The sequence below is a fragment of the Amblyomma americanum genome, chromosome 1 (assembly GCF_052857255.1).
Source record: "Amblyomma americanum isolate KBUSLIRL-KWMA chromosome 1, ASM5285725v1, whole genome shotgun sequence".
Lineage (NCBI taxonomy): Eukaryota > Metazoa > Arthropoda > Arachnida > Ixodida > Ixodidae > Amblyomma > Amblyomma americanum.
The window spans coordinates 55,681,398-55,703,784 of NC_135497.1; the positions used below are offsets into that span (position 1 = coordinate 55,681,398).

A 22,387-nucleotide genomic window follows, 5' to 3' on the forward strand; every position below is an offset into this window, starting at 1 on the left:
ACACTAAATCAATTTCTCTAGACATTTCTTTTTCCCTTCCTCACTGATGTTGTGGCCCAACTCTGCATGCAGGCGGTTTTTTGGACGGTGCGGCGAGAGTGCGAAGGCTTCGTGCTTCGATTCTATCCAGATTTACGCGCAGGTGCCTCTCAGAGGTTAATGTCGAATGTGGCGATGCCTTCTATGCCTGCGTGGAAATGTCTATAATCAAGAAAGTAGCGGCAATTATTTCGGTGTTCTGTGCAATATACTCCAAAGCGGTTGCGGGCGAAAACCTTGAAAGTTGAATTGTCTGTCTTAAGTTCGTTGTTCGAATGGTTATTATGTAGTTCTATGATTACTATTATTTTTGTCTTACTTGATACGCCCACATGCACGAGAGAAACTAATGACCGCCTAACTCCCAACAACTATTGTGAACGTTACGACCTGACGAAAGTGCCATGATTTTCTCAGTCACTGCCTTTGAAGAAACTCTTTGAAGTTTCGGAGGGTAGTACACAGTGCAAGGTGAATGCAGCTACCAAACAAGCTCTGTTTTGCTTTGTTCTGAATGGCGCTGCTCGGTTGAGGGACGATCAAATGACTTCCTTGTGCAACGCTTACAGCGCTCCCACGCTGGACGATACGGCCGACGGACCTGTCCACCGTCGTGGGATCATCGGTGACGTTCGACTGCCAAGCCGAAGGCGAACCACACCCAGTGGTGCGATGGAAGTACGCCGTCGGTACGTATGCACGCAGTCGCCCAGTTGGAAATCGCGTTCAGTGAAGACGCGAGCCGGTACCCAATACGACCAACCAGTGCAAATGTAATGTTTCATTCAACGATACGAACGGTTCGTAGGAGGCCGTGCTACGTTACGGTATAATAGGGTAGAACGTTGGGCCAGTTGGTGTAACGACATAATTAAAAACTTTGCACAGAATAACACAGGAACAGTTTGCGCTCGTGTGTGTGTGTGTGCGTGTTTCTCCCTGCCGTCCTGTGTTATTCTGCGCAAAGTTTTTAATTATGTCGTTACGGTATCTCGTGGGAGGCTGGAAAGCGCTTTCCGTGCAATGGTCCCTAGACCCCTGACGGGCCCAGTCTTCACGTAGAAAGTGAACTGTGTGGATGCAGGGCTGAGGACAAACGCAGCATCCACTAAAATCGCCCACAGCTGACGTCGCAACCTCTTGGTTTACCCTTGCCTGCCTTCCTCTTGCAACTCTGACCTTCCTCTGAAATACAGCCGGAATGGATGCGCATCCTCCTGCATGCTGCGTTGCGTCTTGAGGGAAGAAAAACGCATCGGCCCAATGCCCCGCCACCTAGCGCGGAGATTTGGCGCACGCGTACGCTCTATTATCACCTGTATAAATTAATTTGGAATCGCGCGGATCTTTCGCTGCGACCGCCGGCGTCACAACGTCATCGATGATGGCCCCCGAGGCTTGAGTATCAATCAAGCGCCGGATCAACCGGACAAGGAACGCTCGCAGAAAGAGCGCGTTTCATGGCTCCGCGGAGAGCTGCGCACCGTCTAATGCGCACGCCGCTTCTCGGTGCCGTGCGCCCCCCCCCCCCCCCCCCTTCGCTCACGACCTCGATTGCTTCGCTAGCTGTTGTCGCGCATAGTGCACGAGCACGCATGGCGTGACTCGAACAGTTTAGTCCCACCTATCACGCTAATGAACCGAGCCGTTGTGCGACACTCGTGAATTATTAATTGCGGGAGACAATCTCCCTTCCTAATTTTACGCTCCGCGTCGAGCTTTACTTTCTTTCGAGGCCCCTTCTTTCGTTTATTTCCTTTTTCGGCCGTTTGCTTCGTCCCTGTCATTTGTTTCTTCTTGCCCTCCTTTTCCCTTAGGCCTTTGTTCTTTCCTTCTTTTTTTTCAACTCCCCGTGTTTTATTCATGCGCCTAGCCACAATCCAGAAATCTCTTTCCCCATTTTGTTCCCCGTTTCTGGCAGCGCTATGCGCCGGTAGAAAAAAAAAGGGAAGCTGGGTGAAAGCACAGCAGCAGAGAAAGAGGCGAGTTTTCTCCCGGGGTTCGGGCGACCATTCTCCCCCTTTCATTTTATGTCTTAATTGATTTCGTGTAATTACAACCGTCTTCTCCGGTTTGTTATTGCGTCCCAAGTGATCGCCGAAAAGGGCGTAGCAAGGGGCATTAAGGCCCTGTTTTAATTAAGCCTTTATCGGCGCCGAGAACCGCGCACGTCCTCTTCGCTGCGGGAGGACGGCTGCGGCGTACGTGCACGCGTCAGGCTGAAAGAGAGGGGAGAGGTGCCGAGAGAAGTTGGTCTACAGAGCCCGGGAAATAATTCACCGCGCGCCTACATTTCTTTTTTCTTTCGTCGATAAGCACGATTGGGGGTCGAATCCGAGATGCTGGTCACGCGTTCGACAGCTGCACGGAGTCTCTACGGTGGCGCTGCGGCGCTGTTTGGGCCCCGTGTTTTCTCCTCTCTTTGCGACGGGGTCGGCTCGGTCGATCACCGCCGCAGGCGGCGACCGGGATCCCAGCGTGTTGTTCGTGACTAAACTTTCGCGCAGTCGGAAGGGTGCGCTGCTGATGTCCAGTGGCTGCCAGCGATCTCATTCATTGGCGCTCACCGAGCACATACCCTTGGAGCTCAAGCCGAGGAAAACGTGCAAGTTTCACGGCGCATTGCCCTGTGCCTCCTTTGTGGAGGGTATTTCCTGCCCGAAAATTGATCGCCTCTTGTTGGAAACAGTCGCATGAGAACGCATTGCACCTTGACCACACTTAATGACAGTAGTTCATCTACAGGGTTCCTTAGTAGTTCATTGTTTTCGTTTCGCTTGATTTTCGGCGAGTCTTTTCTCGTGCTAATTTCTGATAGGATTTCAGGCTGCGTTCCTATGTCTTACCAGAGCAACGGCAATTTTATTTATTCTATTAATTTCCGGATAACCCCACTACTGCTCGTATTTCTTTCAATTCATTGTTGCCGCACAGAACAACCTCGTCAGTTTTCCGGTGTGTAGTATCACATTGTACGCCAGCGCTCCCACTCGATTCTTATCTTTCATTGATCCCTTATGTGGATCTCTTCTAAATATTTTTCTGTTCTTCGCCTTCCTTTGCCCTGTCGATGATGCGGGAGGAGCCCCCGCTGACTCTGCATCCTCTTCGTCTCCTTTTCGCTACTCGGCGGTCGAGAGGAAAAATCCTCCACATCTCTCCCCACCAGTTCTGGACTGTGGGCCAGCAGCCCATTTGGAGGTCGGCAAGATCATTACTCTAGCGAACAAAGTTGTTCTTCGCCGACGACGACCTCACACGTTCCCGCCTGAGATGCAAGACAGAACTCGGCATGGCTCGGTCCCTCAGCGAGTATTGCTGAAAACGGCTACAGGATACAGCGATAGGTGTAGCTGTACATAGAAAGACGTTCAAATATACGCGCACAGACGCCGCGGCAGTGGCTCCGTGATTATGGCGCTCGCCTGCCGACCCGAAAGATGCGGGTTCGATCCCGGCCGCGGCGATTGAATTTCGATGGAGGCAACATTCTAGAGGCCGTGTACTGTGCGATGTCAGTGCACGTTAAAGAACCCCAGGCGGTCGAAATTTCCCGAGCGCTTCACTACTGCGTCCCTCACAGCCTGAGTCTCTTTGGGTCGTTAACACCCCCATAAACCATAAACCAAATATACGCGCACACGGACGAGGGAAAAGGAAGGGGCGCAACCACGAGCGCTGACTATGTTTCACTGCCATAAACTGAGCTTTCTGTGCGCCACGATAGTGGCAAATAAATAGTGCAATCGGGATAGCATAGCAACCTGTTGCACGGCAGTCTGCCCACAGTACTGTCTTACACACGTGGTCAGCAGTGCGCGAAAACAGAGTTCGTTTTCGCTCAGATGATTTGATGCAGAACTGACACATTCCTCTGAGAAGTTTGAAATCGCATGTGCTTTTATTATTTTTCTTGCAGTTTTATCTCTCTCATTCACGCAGAATAAAAAGCTTAGTTCGCGGCAATAAAACACCGTTGTTTGTCTGCTATTGGAGGGTTGTTAACTTTCTTGAAAATTTGCACTTTTAGATGACAAAAAGAGAAGGAACGGAAGAACTTCGTGACTGGAGCGCCAAAATGTGGATTCAAGGAGCCTATTAAAAAAAATCATGGGAGTAGCTATCGAGAGTCTGACATAGTCACCGTCACGGAAATTGTGCTTTCACCTGATATTTAAAGACATGAAATTGTGAAACCAAGTTACTCAGTCATTTCGAAATATCGAGGTTCCTGTGGCGATAGTGCGGCTCTAATGATAAAGAAAAGCCTGCCGTTGGTTACGCTCCCGTGTGTGTCCGACGCGTCCTTAACCGACTTCTTTGCAACAATGCTAAGTTGGTTGTCTTTATCGGGGGCCCCCTACAGCACAGGAAGAACACCTTCAAATCTATGCTTGCAACTCTAGAATCATTCTCATGGGTGAGTTCCGGACGTGAACTAGATAATCACGCACCACACATCATCATCTTCAGAAGCTCATTTTGACCTAATGTTTACCTTCAATCTTCACTAAATTATTCTAGAACCGACGCGTAGGCAAGGTTTTCCAAAAAAAATATTATTGATATCGTTCTAATTAGTGACAATTTCCAAGTACACCAAGCAGAGACAAAATTCCTTGAAATCATCTTTGATTACAACATACCGCTATGCTAGTTACCACTCGACTGCTCAATAATAGCGCGATGTGACATAAATACTGTGCTCAACTATGAAAACGTAGGTGGTGCCAGCGTATTAACCTACCTCGCGCACGAATTTGAAGCTCTCACTGAGATAGGCTCGTGCCTTTTAATCGATGTGAACACAGTTTGGCTTCATTTTTGTATTATGATTTGCTACATTGTAACTAATTATGTTACGTAAAAAACAAGTGGCCACAAAGAAACAGCCCATGGCTAGTCCGTGATGGCATCCACTCATAACGTCATGGAAAAAGGATAAGTAATTTTATAAAAAAAAATCATGACGCATGCCCACCTAAAATTGCCAAGCTAGCGTGAGCAAAATTCCGAATGTCATTCAAACAGGCCAAGGAACGCTATTTTCATGTAACACTGTCTAGCTTTCTGATGAGTAGCCCGCATAGATTCTGGAATAATTTCCGCCTTTCTAAAACCACGTTATCTGACTTGTCCCCTGGGTAAAAACAAATTATGCTAACGCGTAAATAATTTTTTTTTTCACTCGAACGTCACGAAATATTACAGTAGTCTCCACGATTTCTGCAGCAGTCCAGCATCACGCATCGAGCATTTAATCATGTCTGGCGCGGGAATTCTTTACCTGTAACTCACGCTTGACACTAAAAAGTCACGCGGACCAGACCATATCCCATACCATTTCCTGAAGTGATACGAACAGTTGTGCAACAGATTCTCTAGTCTGAAATTTCGTAAATACTTCCTGTTATCACCTTTTTTCAACGACTGGAAGAAGGCAAAATTTAACAAATACACAAGGCAGGATAAACCGCATTACCCTCTAAATGCAGATTGATATTTTTAACCGGTACAGCTTGAAAAATGTTCCAGCATATCATTCTTCAGTATCTAACAAATATTATATATGGTCACAGCTTTCTGTCGCCAAACCAACGCGGATTCCGCCAAGGACTACCAACCATCCCACCGCTTAGAGAGGTTGTGCATCATCTCGCATTTAGCATTAGTAACTGTAGCCTGACAGATATATTATTGGACCTCGTTAAAGAATGCCTTCCTGTGTGGCACGGGCACTTAATTGAAAAAGTACGGGGTTTTATCGCGCATGTAGAAATTTTAAGCTGGTTTGCAGATTTATTAACAAAGCGGACATAATTCGTACTATTTCAGCATATGGAATCTGCGACAGTTCCCGTCACATCAGGCTACCCGCAAGGATCCGTGCTGTGGCCGACAGATATATTATTGGACCTCGTTAAAGAATGCCTTCCTGTGTGGCACGGGCACTTAATTGAAAAAGTACGGGGTTTTATCGCGCATGTAGAAATTTTAAGCTGGTTTGCAGATTTATTAACAAAGCGGACATAATTCGTACTATTTCAGCATATGGAATCTGCGACAGTTCCCGTCACATCAGGCTACCCGCAAGGATCCGTGCTGTGGCCGCTATAATTCATTAATTCATTCTCAATAATGACAGTAACCACAGTATTGTTTTTAACATCAACCTTTTCTCCGATGACTGCATTCGCTGGAAAATATAGCCGAATGGTGCAAAAAATCGCAAATTACTATAAACAGTACTAAATCAGTTTGTATTACGATGACAAGAAAGAAGCAACGTTCTGACCTTCTGGACATGTTTAACGGCACAATACTGACGAAAGTTCAGCAGCATCAGGCATCACACTAACTTCTGGCCTCAGATGGAACGCGCAATTTGCTTGCTATATTCTACTTTTTTTTTTAGAGTAAGCTAGCGCAGTTTGATTCCTTCACTCGATGGCTAACGTAACTAGAAAACGCAGAGCATTTAGGTTATTTCATAACAAATATAAGCGCAGCGTTCCACCAATTAACCTTGCTACTATTTAGGGTTTAGTGAGACTGTCATCCAGAGCGAAACAAGCACGACTAAGATTTTTCTTTCACTTAATTCACAACTACCGCACGATAGACCTATCAAAGTACTTATTTGTCATATGTTTACGGGAATCCCCAAAGGTGGAATAAATTTGTAATTAGGGAGTAATTACTGATTGGCATCCAGGCAAGCACAGCCATACGGCTACAAAAGAAAGCTATACAGCTTTCACAGAAACTTCGAAGTTAAAGAAAAGTTCCTCCTGGTCCGGGGTTCGAACCGGGTTAGTTAGCGCAGTAGCTCAGTTGGTAGAGCGACTGCTCCTGTGAAGCCGTGGTCCCGGGTTCGAACCCCGGACCAGGACAAAATTTTCTTTAGTTGCGAAGTTTCTGAGAAAGCTTTATAACTTTCCTTTGTAGCCGTATCGCTGCGCTTGGGGGGATGCCAATGAGTAATTACTCTCTTATTTCAAAATACTTATCTTTTTCGCAGCCACGATCATCGAGACACGCACACGCTATAACTTGTTCTTAAGTGTTCCTCTCTGTTTGACTTTTTGACACGCAATTCGTGAGTGCACTGTTCGAACTTAACATTGTTTCGTATTTGTTCGCCCACCTGCTATGGTCTCAGATGAGACCAGCAGTATTGAAGATAAAGAAATAAAAATAAAACTATGGTGACCAACAGCAAGCTATGGGCCCTTTTCATTTCAGAGGCTAGTGTCACGTCGTCTGGAGGCAAGAATCCCTGGTAAGACAAAAAGGCGCGCGTACAACGAGCGAGGATCCGGGATGTCCGAGGACAGAATCTTTCAATCTGACACGCACTGCACGGTACTCGCGGATAGTGCCGAGATGATGTAAAACCACCACCATTCGTGCGCTCGGGATTCGCAGTGGTTCCTCGAGTCCAGTGCAGCTGTTTTTTTTTCTTTCCAAGCATATGTTTACGAGAACAGAAATTTCAGGAAACTGTTTTTATGCGCGCTTGCGTGCATGCTGTGGCGGCTCTTTTTCCTTGTCGCAGTTGCGGGCTGTTGCACAAACTTCATCCAAGGAACAGGCACTTGGAGGTCCTCTGCTGCTCCGCCCTTGTAAATCGAGGCGCATAACGAAACCATGCGGGCACGCAGAACGCATAGCCGCGAAGCACCCCAAAACATACCGAAACTCAGCTGGCCGCCTGTTGAGTCGCCAATTACAGGTTTTCAAGCTTCGCTGCTGAAGGCGTCTCGGAAATTGACCCTATTTTTAGTTCATTGTGAGATTATGCTGTTGACAGTAAAGCGACGGAAACAGCCCTTTTATTATAGCCCAGGAGACTTCCGAAGCGGCGCAGTCCGCTGTGGCTTTGATGCGAGACAGGCTGTAGGCATTGCAACGACCAGCGCAGTCAGGCAGAAGCGCAGTTCGTCACCCGGCGCGACCGCAGGCGACGTCGTTGCCGAAAGCTCGCTACTATCGCAAGCATGCTTTGTCGCTGCTCGAGTATAGCAGGTGGTGCCCTTTCTGACAACATGGCTGTTTTGTATTTTCTGGTACAAACTTCAATTACCCCAAGCCAATAAGCGCTCAGCGGCTGCTGCGCGGTGGCGAAGTGTGACGACAGCTGTGGGAGGAGTTTGGGTAGAGCGGCGCATCGATGCTTGCCGCTCCGCGTGTCCCTGTTTGCAATGGGGCGGCAGTTCGCAAGCGGCGACAGGTGCGGCGCGCCGGCCAAGTTTGTGCACGTGTGTCCACTGCTTCAGACTTCGCATCATGTGATTCCGCGTCCTGCGTTAGTCAAAGACGCCTCTAATTGGTCAAGAAGGTGATTACCTTCACGTAACCTTGTCACGGTCACGTGACCTTGTTGACGTCATCCCAACCTGTCCACCCTGGCAGGTAGTAATTACATTCAATACAACTGCCATATGCCCAGCATGGCACTTCACATCAGGCTATCTCGCGTCCTGGGTTAGTCATAATAATAATAATAATTGGTTTTTGGGGAAAGGAAATGGCGCAGTATCTGTCTCATATATCGTTGGACACCTGAACCGCGCCGTAAGGGAAGGGATAAAGGAGGGAGTGAAAGAAGAAAGGAAGAAGAAGTGCCATAGTGGAGGGCTCCGGAATAATTTCGACCACCTGGGGATCTTTAACGTGCACTGACATCGCACAGCACACGGGCGCCTCCATAAAAACGCAGCCGCCGCGGTCGGGTACGAAAAAAGCTGATTTGTTCAAAGGGTGATGACGTAACTAAGTCCTGTGACCACTGCGCGATAGTTAAAAGTTGAAAAAGAAGCGCGGAGCGCGCGACCGGAAAAGGCCGAGACGAGTAGGTTGTGACAGGTTCTCGGCGGACTCACTCAGCGCATGATTACGTGCAGCAAAAAAAGATACGATGACAGTGAAAACATTATGTATATGCATGGTGAAAGAATTGGCGCAGACACATAAACAAGCAGGTGACTTAAAGGGGCTCTGAAACACCTTCCGAGGAGAAGACATCAACTTGCTCAATCACTGCATTATGTTGTCATAAACACCTGAGCCAAATGATACACTTCTACACACAGCAGAGGCCCACAATCACGCGCGAAAGTTGGCGAGTCCTTCCCGGCGACTTTTTTATGTTCGCACCCTCCTCCGTCGCTCGCATCTACGTATACGTGTTGAGAGATAGCTATTGGTTAGATTTTTTCGGACGTCAGGAAGCTACCGTGGCCGCGGCCAATAAGCCGCGTAGCTCCGGCGGGTCAGGAAGCTCTCCCTCGGAGGTGGGGTTGGCAGAAGAGCGCCGACATTCCAGTGTGCAGAGAGTGACGAGAGGAGAGGGAAAGGCGCGAATACGCTGAAATTCAATTTTTAACTACAGATAACTCAGCTTCCTGGAAAATATTCGAGAAGCGGCGTGCTTTCACAGCCCAGGCATGCCGGAACTTTATTAGAGCCCCTTTCAGAGCCCCTAAAGGTGACTGTTAAGGTGACTTATGCGTCTGCGTAATTTTTCTTACTAACCACGCCGTGCAGTGATGAGGATTCTAATGCTATCACCTAAAAAGGTCACCTTAGAATAAGCGGTTGCACAGCTCTTTCGAGACCAGCTCTCGATATCCATGCGGCAAAGCGCCCCGGCTATGACGAGGTTTCGTCCGTGCGTGACGAGTCTCACATTTCTGGCCACGCGCCTTTGTCTAGCTTCCCTTTGCAGTTACTGCATTGCAACCCTTTGTCGGCCGCGCCGTCCGTCATAGTTCGGAAGCGAGCGAAGCGCCCTTTGAGAGATCGGCAGATGTGCGGAAGCGAAATTGTCCGAGGCGTTTTAACGCGATAGCGTTCATAACGTGAAGTATTCCGTGTCGCGGAAAAGCTGGCGTCGTCATCGTCGACCATGAGCGAAAAATCCGTATGGAAGGGAAGAATTAACAAAATTGAGCTGAAAATAAAATTCAGTTAACTCGGGCTTGAGCGGCAATCGAACTCATGACCTTCGTATTTCGAGATATGCATGGTACCGTAAGGATACAAAGGCTGGTTAGATAAATAATGAGAAAGAGGGAAGACAGGGAACCAGAAAGGTGATTCGATTGGCTGCACTGTGGAGGAGGGCTGAGGGGATTGAAAGCAGAAGGGGCTAGGAGCAGTCACAATTTGTCACTCAGGCTAGTCGCTCACAGGAATGACCTTGTAGGCCTTGAGGGCAATCGACTGGTGTGGACAATCCGAGGACCTTATCCTCTGTTAAATTGCGAGGGTTGTGGCGGTCCAGAGTACAACGCAGCATGCGTCTTTCGGTCGCCAAAGGACTTTCGGCCATCCAAGCTGTTCATGTGGAGGTTCTTGGCTGATGACCTCAACTGCAGCCCGTTTTTTTGCTGTTTTTTTTTCTTCAGCTGCGTTACAGAATGAAAACATCGCCGACTGCACTGTGCTCGAGGCTGGCTTTTTGTCAGCCGCTGTGACATGTAGCTGAGTTTTACACTGATCTTGTAAGTTTCAAAACTGCTCTTTCTAAATCAAGCCAATATCTATTTCCTGCCTCGCTTCGAATGGCTGCTATTACACAAAAAAACGATGAGACTGTCCGGCATATCTTCTTTTGTTTGCTTTAAAACTTTAATTTAGCACAAAGAAAAACGCGCGATGGGCAGCGTTAACTTTTTTTTTACGTACTGAAACCTGCCGTTCATACCAACATGCGGAAATGTCATCATGGTCTTCCGACAGTATTATCCTATATACCAAACTGTTAGCATCTAACGTGCCAAAAGAACACACACTACATGTGATTTAAAGGATTCAACTTTCACTTTTTTTTTTAGTCCGAGGATGCCGGTTCATTCCCAGCCACGGCGTCCACAGTTCAATTGAATGGAAATGCTAAAATATGCTGTACGATATCAGCGCACGTTAAACAACCCAAGGTGGCCGAAATTAATCCGGAGCGTTCCATTACAGCCCCTCTGTCGCTTTTCTTTCTTTCACTCGTTCCTTCATATAACTTCCGTCATGATACTGTTGAGGTGTCCACCGAGAAGAAAGCCAGTTGTCGCACATTTCGTTTCCAATTATTAATTAATATTATTCATTTTTCATAGCTGCCACGTGCTCCTCAAATCTGATGCATTTATTTCTAAGGGAACCCCGTCAGACCTTATCGGTAAAACTTGTGATTAGCAGTCTGTCATGACAAATTTCGAACACGCTAATGCGAGAGATGATAACAGCCCGCCATAGCTGCATCATTGCGTGCTAAAGCAGTCAGGTGCGACCTTATTAGACACAAAACCGGAGCCATACCTGGCACCGCATCACGACAGGGCCCTCTGAGGGTTTTTCTCGCAGTCAGAGTACTGCCGCCAGTACTGAAATGGACAGGACGTCATATAACTTCTTTCCCATCACCATCACCAGCTTGACTACGCCCACTGCAGGACGAAGGCATCTTCCACAACTCTCCAATTAACCCAGTTCTGGGAAAGCTGCGGCCTCCTTGTCCCCACAAATTTCTTCGCCCACCTAACTCTCTGTCGCCCCCAGCTACGCTTGCCCCCCTCTTGAAATCCACTCCGTTACCCTTAAGGACCAGCGGTTATTTTGCTTTCGCATTACATGCCCTGCCCAAACCCATTTCTTCCTCTTGGTTGCGACTAGGATGTCATTGGCCTTTTTTTGTTCCCTGACCCCTGAAATTTCTACCAGAACACAAATCACAACGCATGTTGAAAATTCCAACGCAAAATAAAAAATTCAGAGGACACTTAGGCTCCGCTTTAAGGGCGTGACGCGATAGCTTTAATGGGTTAAGGTACATGTACTCAGAATTGGTGATCCTCGACTTAACATTCCTAGATCGCTGCGAGTCCTTATACCACTCCTGGCGCAGTGGTGCAGCGGTTAAGCGATGCGCCTTGCGATGGCAGATGCTCCCCATCCTATAGACGCGTACTCTAGTATAGGCCTTACGTTAATAGTAAATAGCAATTCTTTAGTTTTTAAAGGGAAACAACTTGGCATTTCTGCGCAGAAATCCCGAAGCATGACATGCTTCTGCAGTTATGCAGTTGAATTCCGTTGTCAAGACAGCTCGTTGGATAAACAGACCCCAAGGTATTCATATTCAGTGAAGGACAATAAAACAGAACAAAATTCACAGATTCCCTCTCCTCGTTTGTAGGCACGATTACGATGCCCACGACTCGGCCTTTTCTAAACACTCCAGCGCCAGAAATAGGCCGGCCTCTGCATTGCCGGCTTCGCAGCAGCTGTTTGCGTCCGTTCCCTGCCGTTTCTGTCAGCCTTATGCGCGCTCGCTCGGTCAAAGACTGCGTACCTAAATATAGCCCGCAATCCCGTAAGCCGCTTCACCGCCGGCACCCGCTGTCTTTCGAGACAGGCTGTCGTTGGCGGCCTCTCGCATCCTGAAGGCGATCCACGCCGCTGTCGCGATCACTCCCGTGGACCTCGGTAACCATTTTCTCGGGCTCCCAAAACCGGTACAGACGCGCGTGCATAGAGGCGTGAGACAGCGAAGGAAAGGAATAGGCCACAAGTGAACCAGTCAGCACCATAACAGAGCGAGTTACAATAGAGCGATGTTCCTCAGGCCCGAGAAGACGTGCTTTAATGATTGTTACTTCGCTCCCTAAGCATCTACAAAATGGACATTTCTGTCCTAGCTTTCTTGCATCAAGGACGCTTCGCACGCAGCTTTTACTTTCGTTAGTGGCCGCGAAATGTGACGCAGCAGCATTCAAAATATCTCGCGCAAATACCGACAAAAATCTAAACGTTGACTCAGTATTTGAGTAAGCATGCTCAATGAATGTACACGCAGTGCTCTCTCCTACAATATTTTTTATTGTCCAGGATTTTTGCATATATGGTTCTTCTAAGAAATGCAGTTGACCTACAACCTTTAGTACTTCTATATAAGGCTCAATTAGGGACAAAAAGCATGAGCAGCCATGATATGGGCGCCGTACAGCCGAATATATTCTTATACAGGACCACAGCTTCGTATATGGCGTTTTATCGCGACTGTATACACGGTTTTTTGCCGCTCACGTACCACTGTGAGAGCATTACCTCGTTAATTTGCACTCGCCACCAGTCAGACCTCTTGGTAAGTCGCAGGAGAATGCTGCCGTAGCTTTCAAAACGTGTGTGCAGATGTGTGCGACTACAAAGACATTTTTAAAAGACGCAGCGGACGTGCTATGTCTCCCTGAGGCTCGGGTTAACGCCAGAGTGCAGGCCTTTGAAGCTTACGTCAACAATGATGGCGTGGGATCGCATGAGCAAGTCGAACCCAACAAGAACATTGACTGTGCTGAAGTGTGCACCATCACGGTGATGAAGGTGGACGGGGACATGCCACACACTTTGCAGAGGCTCATCAAGGTGCTTCTGAGCTCAGTAGTTACAATGGAAACGACGTGACGCGCGGCTTTACGCTTTGTGGATGACTTGGGTATTTTGTTGTATTCGCGGGCCACAATAAGTGGTTTGCTACCTACGATGCCGTTGTATAGCGATGTCAACAAAACAACTAAAAATAATGGCACTGCCGATGTGAATAACGAGTTATAGGAGAAATGTGTGGTGAAATACCTAGCCAACTTAAAGCGATGACGAGTTTCACATAGGCGTGCTCTCTGCTCCGAATAGTTGCATGATGCATAAAATTGAATTATGCCTGATGCGGGTGCAAAAGTGACTACACTGTTCCTTTATAAACACGTTAATCGAAGGGCACAGTAGCGAAAAACATTGCAATTAAGGATGAGCTGCACACCACAGCTGCACCGAGCGAAGCGAAGAAGCTAGGAATGCACAATTTTTTTGCACAATTATTTGACATAGCAAACGCACAAAATCCCTTTGCTATGTGATTCCACGAACGGTAACCGGGCGTCGTCGTGCCGTTTCTTCTTTTTCCGCAACCAACAAAACATTTTTTGCAGAAAGGTTGCCATTTGTACCGGAGAATTAATTCCAACTTAAAGAGCGCTTTGAGCCGCGTGCGCCCGTATCCTATAGTAAAACTCACACAAAGATGTTCACTTGTTCAATGTCATTTCGACGGAACACCGCGAAACCAATATAGTCAATTTTATCACAAATTTATTTAGCCCCCCTCTAGATCCTTGAACGTTTGGTGTTGAAGCTAGCCTTTCTGACTGAAGCGCCCACCACACGCTGCTTAAGGCCAGTTTGCGAAGCGTGACACGACCTCGCATGATGCTTCGCTGCTGCACACTCTGATCAGTTTGTCCTTCCGGCCGCAGCGATAGAGAAGCTTATCATCAGGAAAGTGGCTTTCATGGTCGAAGCAATCTTCGAACTTTGCTAAAATTGTCTTTGAGTCAATCTGAAATAAGCCAGCGTTCGTATTAGGCAAGGAGAAACGATACATCGTCGCAGTATTCACTCTACATAGGCGACTGTCTGGCACAGTCCACAAGCGATGAGTCGGCCACAATATCGTTTCCTTTCGCAGGCGGCGAGCTGCGAGAGTTTCACAGCATCGTGAGCAGCCCCCACATCCACGTGCTGGAAAACGGTTCGCTGACCATCGTGTCGGTGCTCAGCGAGGACAGGGGTCGATACCTGTGCGAGGCTTCCAACGGCGTCGGTCCCGCCATCAGCACCACTGTCACGCTGACTGTCAACAGTAAGTAGCACTCTGATTCCTCTCCTGAGAATGCGACACCTTCCTTTGCCTTGTTCATTCATCTGATCGCATTTGTTTGTACCATTTGCACCGGGACATATAGCCAATGTTAAGCAGGTTAAAATGGCCTAAGGACACCACTGCAAGTCACTAACTTTTTCATCGCACAGCAGCTCATTCAGTTATTTCCTAAAAAAAGTGTAACAGGCTGAACCACCATGCGCGTGAGGCGTCGCAGTAACAAGTAACGTCCTCTGATCGTCAACGCTTCAGCTTACCAGCACATAGCTTCGAGGAGATTTCTACAATGGGCTAACTGAGTGCTCCTCATCCGATGAAAGGCATAGTGAGAGCAGTGGTATCCTTTCATTTATTTATTTTTATCTTGCCTCCACAGCGTTGACGGGCAAAATTAGTCACAAAAAAGAAAAACAGCCACGAGAAGTTGCACTTTTCTTCGTTTCCGTAGATGCTAAACTATTATCTCAGCAGATCACTTTTCGCGCCAAGTCCTTCAAGTGCTGCGTGGAAGCGGCCATCGCTTTTGTTGTGCGAAATTTTCCAGTAATGTAAGCGGCGCTGCTCCGCACTCTATTCCGCTATCCAACTCTATGACTGCAGGTATGAAAAATATTTGCACTATCAATGCTCAAGTTGACAATCTCAAGTTCATTTCTCTGCCAAAACGCTTAACCAGGGGCGCACGAAAAAAAGACTAAAATTTGGATGCATGGCGATCGTTTCGTTGTCCAAGCTGCCAACGATCCGAGGAAAAAACCACCGTTGCAATTTTCGCTGCTCTATCGCACCGTGAAGGAAAGACATTGAAAGTGGCAGTTTCTTGAGCGCACGGTTTCCGCACACTGTGTGGGAATGTTTTATCCATAAATAGTACCTGTATAATCACGTAAGAACCTACCAAAGTTTACTCTGCGCAACCTGTCCTCTAAATTTACATCAAGGCTGTCGTGACACGAATCAATTTGTTAAGCATTATTTGCACAAGCAAATAAAGAATAACAACACTTACGTTAAAGCTTTCTGCGCTCATTCTCGCTTAGTGCACGTAATTACAAGCATAAACAGACGGCTGTTTGCATTGAGTAAAGTCAAGAACATGTGTGGCCCCCGTTACGCTGCTAAGCTAAAGGTCCTGTAAAGCGTGCTCCTCCCCAAGCCCACTCTAATTGCGGAAAAGACCCAATCTCGCGAGCGCGCCCCCGTCGATAAACAAGCGTTCCGTCCAGGCAAAAAATAAAACAATGGGTAAAGACAGCCGACTTGATTTGCTTTCACGCTCACTCGCTGAACGGGCGCCCCTTGATTACCTTTGCTTTGCAGCAGCTGCTTTCCTGGCACGACAACGATGTTTTGCACTGCTCTTTTGCGCTGCTAAATCAATCATGACGCATGGCAGACTCTTGTCCACCGATGTGTTTCGGTTTCGTTCGGAAGTGAACAACTTACTTTTTTGTCGCTTACAGTTCTTTTTTACTTGCTTCCCATAAGGAAGAACGCAGCATGCAGATTTTTGCTGAACAACGCTAAGTATTAACTATTACAAGGCCAAATCGGCGATCAGTTAGGACGCGGCTAGCGACTGGTTTTTCGTGGTAAAAAAAGGAAAGAAAAACGTGAAGGTAAAGGCGAAACACATTTAATGCCACTGGTATCCTCGCCAATGTGAAGTGATCGACTTTGTCAGACATTGCGGATTTTTTTTTTTTGATAAGGCAATATACCTGTTGAAGGGGCTCAGACTTGGCCACGACCAATTCATAGCCTACGCTGTTGCCTTTTACATTACTCTCCTGCAACGCTGCTTTAAACTTAATAAACAATTTAATCATGATGCACAGTTTTTCTCCATCACGGTTAGAAGCCATAACAGCTGCACACTGAAGCGAGTCCCAGGCATTGTGGCGGCCTGTATTGCGCAGCATACGCAAGGCGTGCGAACGGCCACAGCCCAATCCACACCGTTCTTGTTGTCGGCACGCGTCACCACGAAGCATTGTTGAATGAGGCGTGACACGCTCGCACCTAGCGCAAGTCGTCCCGCGAGGCAAGGGGAATTCGAAAGCGGTTTCCCCAAGCGTGCACAGCTTATTCAACGACGGGGACCAAGCAGGCAACTCGCGCGGCGAAGGCTCGCTGCGAGCGCGGTGTGGAGGGAGAGGGCGCGCTGGGAAGCGGGTCGCCGTCGCAAAGGGCGTCACGCAGCGGAGCCGACCGACTCCGAGCAGGCCTCCCATGAAACCTGAACTGCTTCGGTTGCAATGGATGCTGTCAGAGCTGGAGGGAGCTGGGTGCGAAGGAAAGGAATAGTGTTCTCTGGCCCCGAGACTCCATAAATCACGACCAATGACGGAAGCGGCTTGCCCCAGCCGAAAAGAAAAATGATGGCTCCCCTCCACGTTTTCTCCATTCGCCCCTTTTGAAACGCAAACGCAGCCCAACCTGCGCCTCCCTCGCTTGTGGATCTTCCTTTCACCTGTTCGCCTCTATTGGTCGGCGTATGGGGAGCCAATATAGTATATAAAAGGAGAACGCGCGCCAGCGACGATCGCGTTCATAAATTCCGCGCGCACACTTCTCGACTTCGACGCGACGCAAATTGCGTTATGCTCTTGCGATGTACGGCCACAGCGACCAGGCCAACCAGCGCGGGGAAAGAGTGTGGCTGCGTGCTTTCGGACGCGGGGTGCGCCCAGTGGCGCGTTTTACCTGCTTCGTTTTTATTTAATTAGTCGCTCTCGTTAGCCAGATACGAGAGCGGGCACATCAGATTGTTTAAAAAAAGAGAAATCGTAGTGACTATGCGTTTTAACTCAAGTATGAGATTGTACTTTCCGCGATAAAGGTTTGGTGCATTTCCAGCAATGCTTATTAAAAATTTATGCATAGATAGCATGTTGTGGCAAATGGAAATGAATTTTTTCTTTTAAAGCTCCTTGCTGGGGTGGCAGCCGTTCGTTCCCGACCTGTTCTGAATGCACCTATGAGAAGATTCATAGCCCGCCTTACACTCTTTCTTTTATATTTGAGTACGCGGAATACTCGTCTACCAACCTCACCTGCAAAGAACATTGTTTTAAAATTTAATGTAAAAAGTTTGCATTCGGACCACTTTTCTTCTTTAGTTGTGAGCCATAATGTGGCATGTGCATGTTCACACAAAAATACGTTTGAAAGGCATGGCGCTTGTTCAGTGCTGTGTCAGACGTACGGAATAAAGCTTTTAACCGCTAAAGCCTTCTTTCCAGCGCACAAAGAAGGTAATTAAAAATTCATGAAGTCGCTTTGTGGCTCAGTAAATCTCTGCTGTCACGGAGAAAAACAACTAGACAGCATATTTAATAACAGGACGGAACAAAACTCGCAAAGGCAGGTTATGAAGGCGAAAGCGTCTTCAGTACATAGCCAATAGAGGAGCGGCGACGAGGTTAAATCAAGCCACGGACAGTAAAAGAGAGAGATAAGAGCTTAAAAAGAAAAACTTTTCACTTTGCCTGCGGCCGTCTTTGATACGGTCAGCCACAGCGATCGCGATTTCACGCTCTCGCGGTCTGCATAAACGCATGGCCACAAATACGGAACAACGTCCGCGCACACACGCGCAAAGAAAGAAGCGCGACCGCGACGCGCTTTTTATGTCTACCCACAGGATGGAAATACAGGACTACCTCAGCGAGATTGTCCGGGACCTCGTTATGGACAGATATCTATAAAGAATGGGCCACCGAATATGACTGGAGGAAAATAAAGAAGCGAAAACGGCGGGGAGGAGGGGGTAAGGAAAGGGCAGGAACACGATCGCGCGAGATCGCCTCTTAGTGGCGGAGCCGTCCGAAGAACGGAACGAACAGCGCAGTCATCCCCCGAGCAAGACTCGTAAAACTCGCGTAAAAACGCGGCCGCCTCGCGCCAGGGAAAACGATTCACTTCTCGGACAGCGGCGGCGTCATAAAGACGGCCGCCGTCGCGATGGGGTGGAGACGTCGCGGCCACCGCAGAAGCAGCAGCAGCTGAAGGAAACGCCGGCCGAGGTGCGAGCGGCGACCAGCAGCGGCCGGGGAGAAAAAAAAAAGAAGCCGCTCGGGACAATGACGACGTATCCGCGCGATTAAGGTTTTTAAGAGGCTTCGCGCGCGATGCCGTCGCTGGTCATTTTTACGGCCGACCGCCGCGCGAAATGAAAACCCACAGCGCTTGCGTCCTCGGCCGTCTTTCACAACGGGTGAAAGAAAACGGGGAGAAAGCACAACTTGGTCTCTTTCTTACTGTTGCTGTTTTCTTCGGGAAAGTGGAAGAGGGGTAGGAAGGAGCAAGAAATGATCGACGTCCAGAGACCGGCTTCTTTGGCGGCGTCGCGCGCCACGCGGTTAATCGAAATCACGCCTCTTGTAACAACGGCCCAAGGAGAAAAAGAAAGCGAAAGCGGGGATATCGAGGCCGTACGGGATGATGACCAGGACGATGTCCTTTCTTCCTTTTACACACGGAGCCCATTAAAACCGCGACGGCTAGGAGAGGAAAAAAAGTGGAGAAGCCGGAAGAAAGCTCCGCGAAATCAAGGATGGCTGCGCCGTTGGCAGCGAAGGCGTAAACAGCCCTCGACACAAACACCACCTCACCACGGAGATGCCGCTGGGAGAGGTACATCCATAAAATGGAGCCTTGTGCCAACTCGTCGGTGACCGCTGGGACTAAGAAGCCCGGGGAAACATCGGCCGGGAGATGTTGAGCGCTGACAGTGTGCGCGCCCCTGCGGTTCGAAACCGCGCCACGGGCTTGGAAAGACCGCGGCCCTGTTCCCGAGGCGAAAAATGGACACCCTGCGTTGACCTTAAAAGGACCTAAGCTTCCTGACATGTAGCTGGACTCCCGTTTGCGCAAGACTGAAGATGGGTAGCCCTTGCGCCGCATGTACTGCAAACGTGCTGAGTCACCGGCCCTCGCAGAACCTCTGTTGCGAGGCCTTCAACCGCGCAGCGCATGTCTCCTTTCACTCTCGTACGCTCAAGTGCGGAGGAACGCATTCACGAAGCTGTTCAACGCGAGGTTGATCATAGACTGAAAGCCACTGGGAGCAAGCCTACTTCCCCCACCCCCTCCCCCGAAGAGCAATCAGCCCTGGCTACCGCGTCTCAATGGCGTTATACAGGGCAGCACACATGCGCATACCAATAATTCTGATGTTACGGACGGGGATGTGCGAACAACTTCGTGAATGTGGCCCCAAGTTGACGGTTGCTTTAAATTTTACACAAGCGACTTTACCGGACCTGAGGGTCCTGGGTAGTATATTACAGTGAAGCCTACGCGATACCCGCCGCATGCACTACTGACCTCCCTCTTAGGAAGTAACAACAACAAAACAAAATTGCAACTTCGTGAGCTGTAGTGGCTGGTATAACATATCATCTTTTTTCCCCGCACCTTTTTCATCTAACACAAGAGGCGGGATGGATGTGATTCCTTCAGTGCATATGCATAACATCCCTTACTCTACCTACCATTATATTTAATCTGTTCGTACGCAACCGTATGTATGCACGGTCGAGCTCATACAGAGTGGTTTTCTTTTCTTTTGTTCGTGTATGAAAAAAAATGCACTTTATGTACAAACTGCTACGCCTTCCTTTCCCTGCTCTTAAAGTAATTCATCTTCGTAGTTGATTATGTCCACTTGGGAAACATGCGAAAATTGCTTAAACAATTTCTTACTTAAACGCCTTGTCGGAAGTACTAGGGGCGAAATAAAAATATATCTGATCCCTTATTATAATATTGGCTGCCAGTAATAATAAATATTGAACTACGAGCTTGCTCCAAGCGTTTCGTATGCACCTTTCTGAAGTTCGCTTGACAAGTGATGGTCAAAAGAGGCGAGGCATGCGGCGCAGATTAATTAATCTTGATTCTTTCAGGCCAGTATGTGTCGTAAGCCCTGCACAACCTTCTTTTCTCCTAACCCTTGTTCCCAATGCAAGCGCAGCTACTACACATACTGTAACGTACATTTCGCCGCGGTTTCTCAGCGATTAGGATGTTCGCCTACTGAGCCGGCGGATCTAGGTTCAGTTCCAGCCGCGGCGGTCGCGTTTCGATGCAGACGAAGCGCGAAACGGCGCCCGTGTGCTGTGCGATGTCCGCAAACGTTAAAGAACCCCGGGTGGTCGGAATTAAACCGAAGCCCTTCACTACGGCGTCCTTCATAGCCCATGTGTTGCTTCGGGACGTTGAGCTCCACAGTTAACATACATCTCACAGCCTAAGAGCGCAAGCTTTATTTTTGTCACTAATAGCGACAATTACAGCGCGTCTGCCAGTAGGACAAAAAGTATGGTGGGGCAGCCAGAGAAAGAATGTAAACCAATATGCCCCTGCCGGTGCCACTAAGTATAACAGGCTTAGATCTCTGCCAGTAGGACAGTGAGATGCTGACCAACGCATTCGTGGTTTGCAGACAGCCCGCACGTGTCCGGCATGTCCAGAGTTCTCCAGGCACGCAGGGGCGCCGAGGTCACCATCCAGTGCCACGTGACCGGCGACGAACCAATCAGCATCTCCTGGGGACGAGACGGCTCGCCCCTGGCTCCTTTCCAAATCACCAAGTACGCCGATTTCCTGCTCTTTTTTCCGTTTTGGTGTGTGTGCGTGTGTGTGTGTGTGTGTGGGGGGGGGGGCACTGAAGCGTAACAGTCTGGTACGAAAAACGCTGGGCAAAAAGAAAGACAATGCCGGGTAAGGGTTTCTCCTTTTTCTTTCTTCGCTCGGAGAAGCTTCTTCTTCTTCTTATTCTTCCACTTCAGCCCAAAAGTTGGCCCTCGCTTTGGAAGCCATTCTTGCAGAATTATCTAAGCACCTAAAATGTCGCTCGGCGGCGGCGAATGCTTCTTATCGTCCAATTCTGCAGTGTCCCCGTCGTCGTCTCTCCTTAGCGCTCTCCCTCTCTCTGTCTGCCGTCGGTTCTTTTCTTTAGTTACCTCCAGCCATCATTTTCTCTGCCCACCTTCTTCTCGGCACGCTCGCTACTCCCACTTAACCTGCGCCCTGATGCTGCGCCGGCGTATGGCCAGGGCCGCTTTATTGCCGAGCACGTCCTATTTTTCTCCCGTCGTATCTGGGCTAAACTGTTGACGTTTTCTGCTCTTCTGCGCGGGTAATTACCGGCACTCTCTCCTCTTCCTCATCACTCCACCCTCCTGTGTCCACGCCCCGCTGCAGAGTTTGGCTCCTGCTCGGCAAACAGCTGTCCTTCCTCCGGCCTCGCCCGATATTTATGCGCTTTTTTTCGCTCGCCCGGCCGTCGTTGGCTTCATTTTTTTTTTCTCCTCGGTCCGCCTCCCGCTCGCTCTGCAGCCCCGCCCCCTTCCTGGAAAATGAAATGTGGCCTGCCTTATGGAGCCGCCGAGGGTCAAACTGGAGGCGCGACGGGATGAGGTTCATGCAGGCGTGGACAGTCGTTCACTCCGGGTCCTCCGTATGCAGGTGCCACAAAGAGTAAAGCAGAGAGGGGGATATATATTATGGCTGAAGGCTCTTTTGAGTTCTTCTATTGCACATCGAGTGGCATCCGAGGCGAAATGCACCCCATTTCTTCTTTTGTTTCTCTTTTTTTCTTCTCTTTTTCTGCAGCGAGCAGTC

General features: G+C 48.7%; 1 protein-coding gene across 1 annotated transcript in view; it reads left to right on the forward strand.

Moving 5' to 3' along the window:
- Window positions 1–22,387, forward strand: part of LOC144132890 (cell adhesion molecule Dscam1-like) — a 529,721-nt gene that overhangs the window by 458,583 nt on the left and 48,751 nt on the right. Inside the window, exons 11-13 of the mRNA XM_077665608.1 lie at window positions 609–728; window positions 14,561–14,734; window positions 21,207–21,354. Of these exons, the coding sequence (XP_077521734.1) occupies window positions 609–728; window positions 14,561–14,734; window positions 21,207–21,354 (442 nt within the window). The remainder of the gene's footprint in view (window positions 1–608; window positions 729–14,560; window positions 14,735–21,206; window positions 21,355–22,387) is intronic.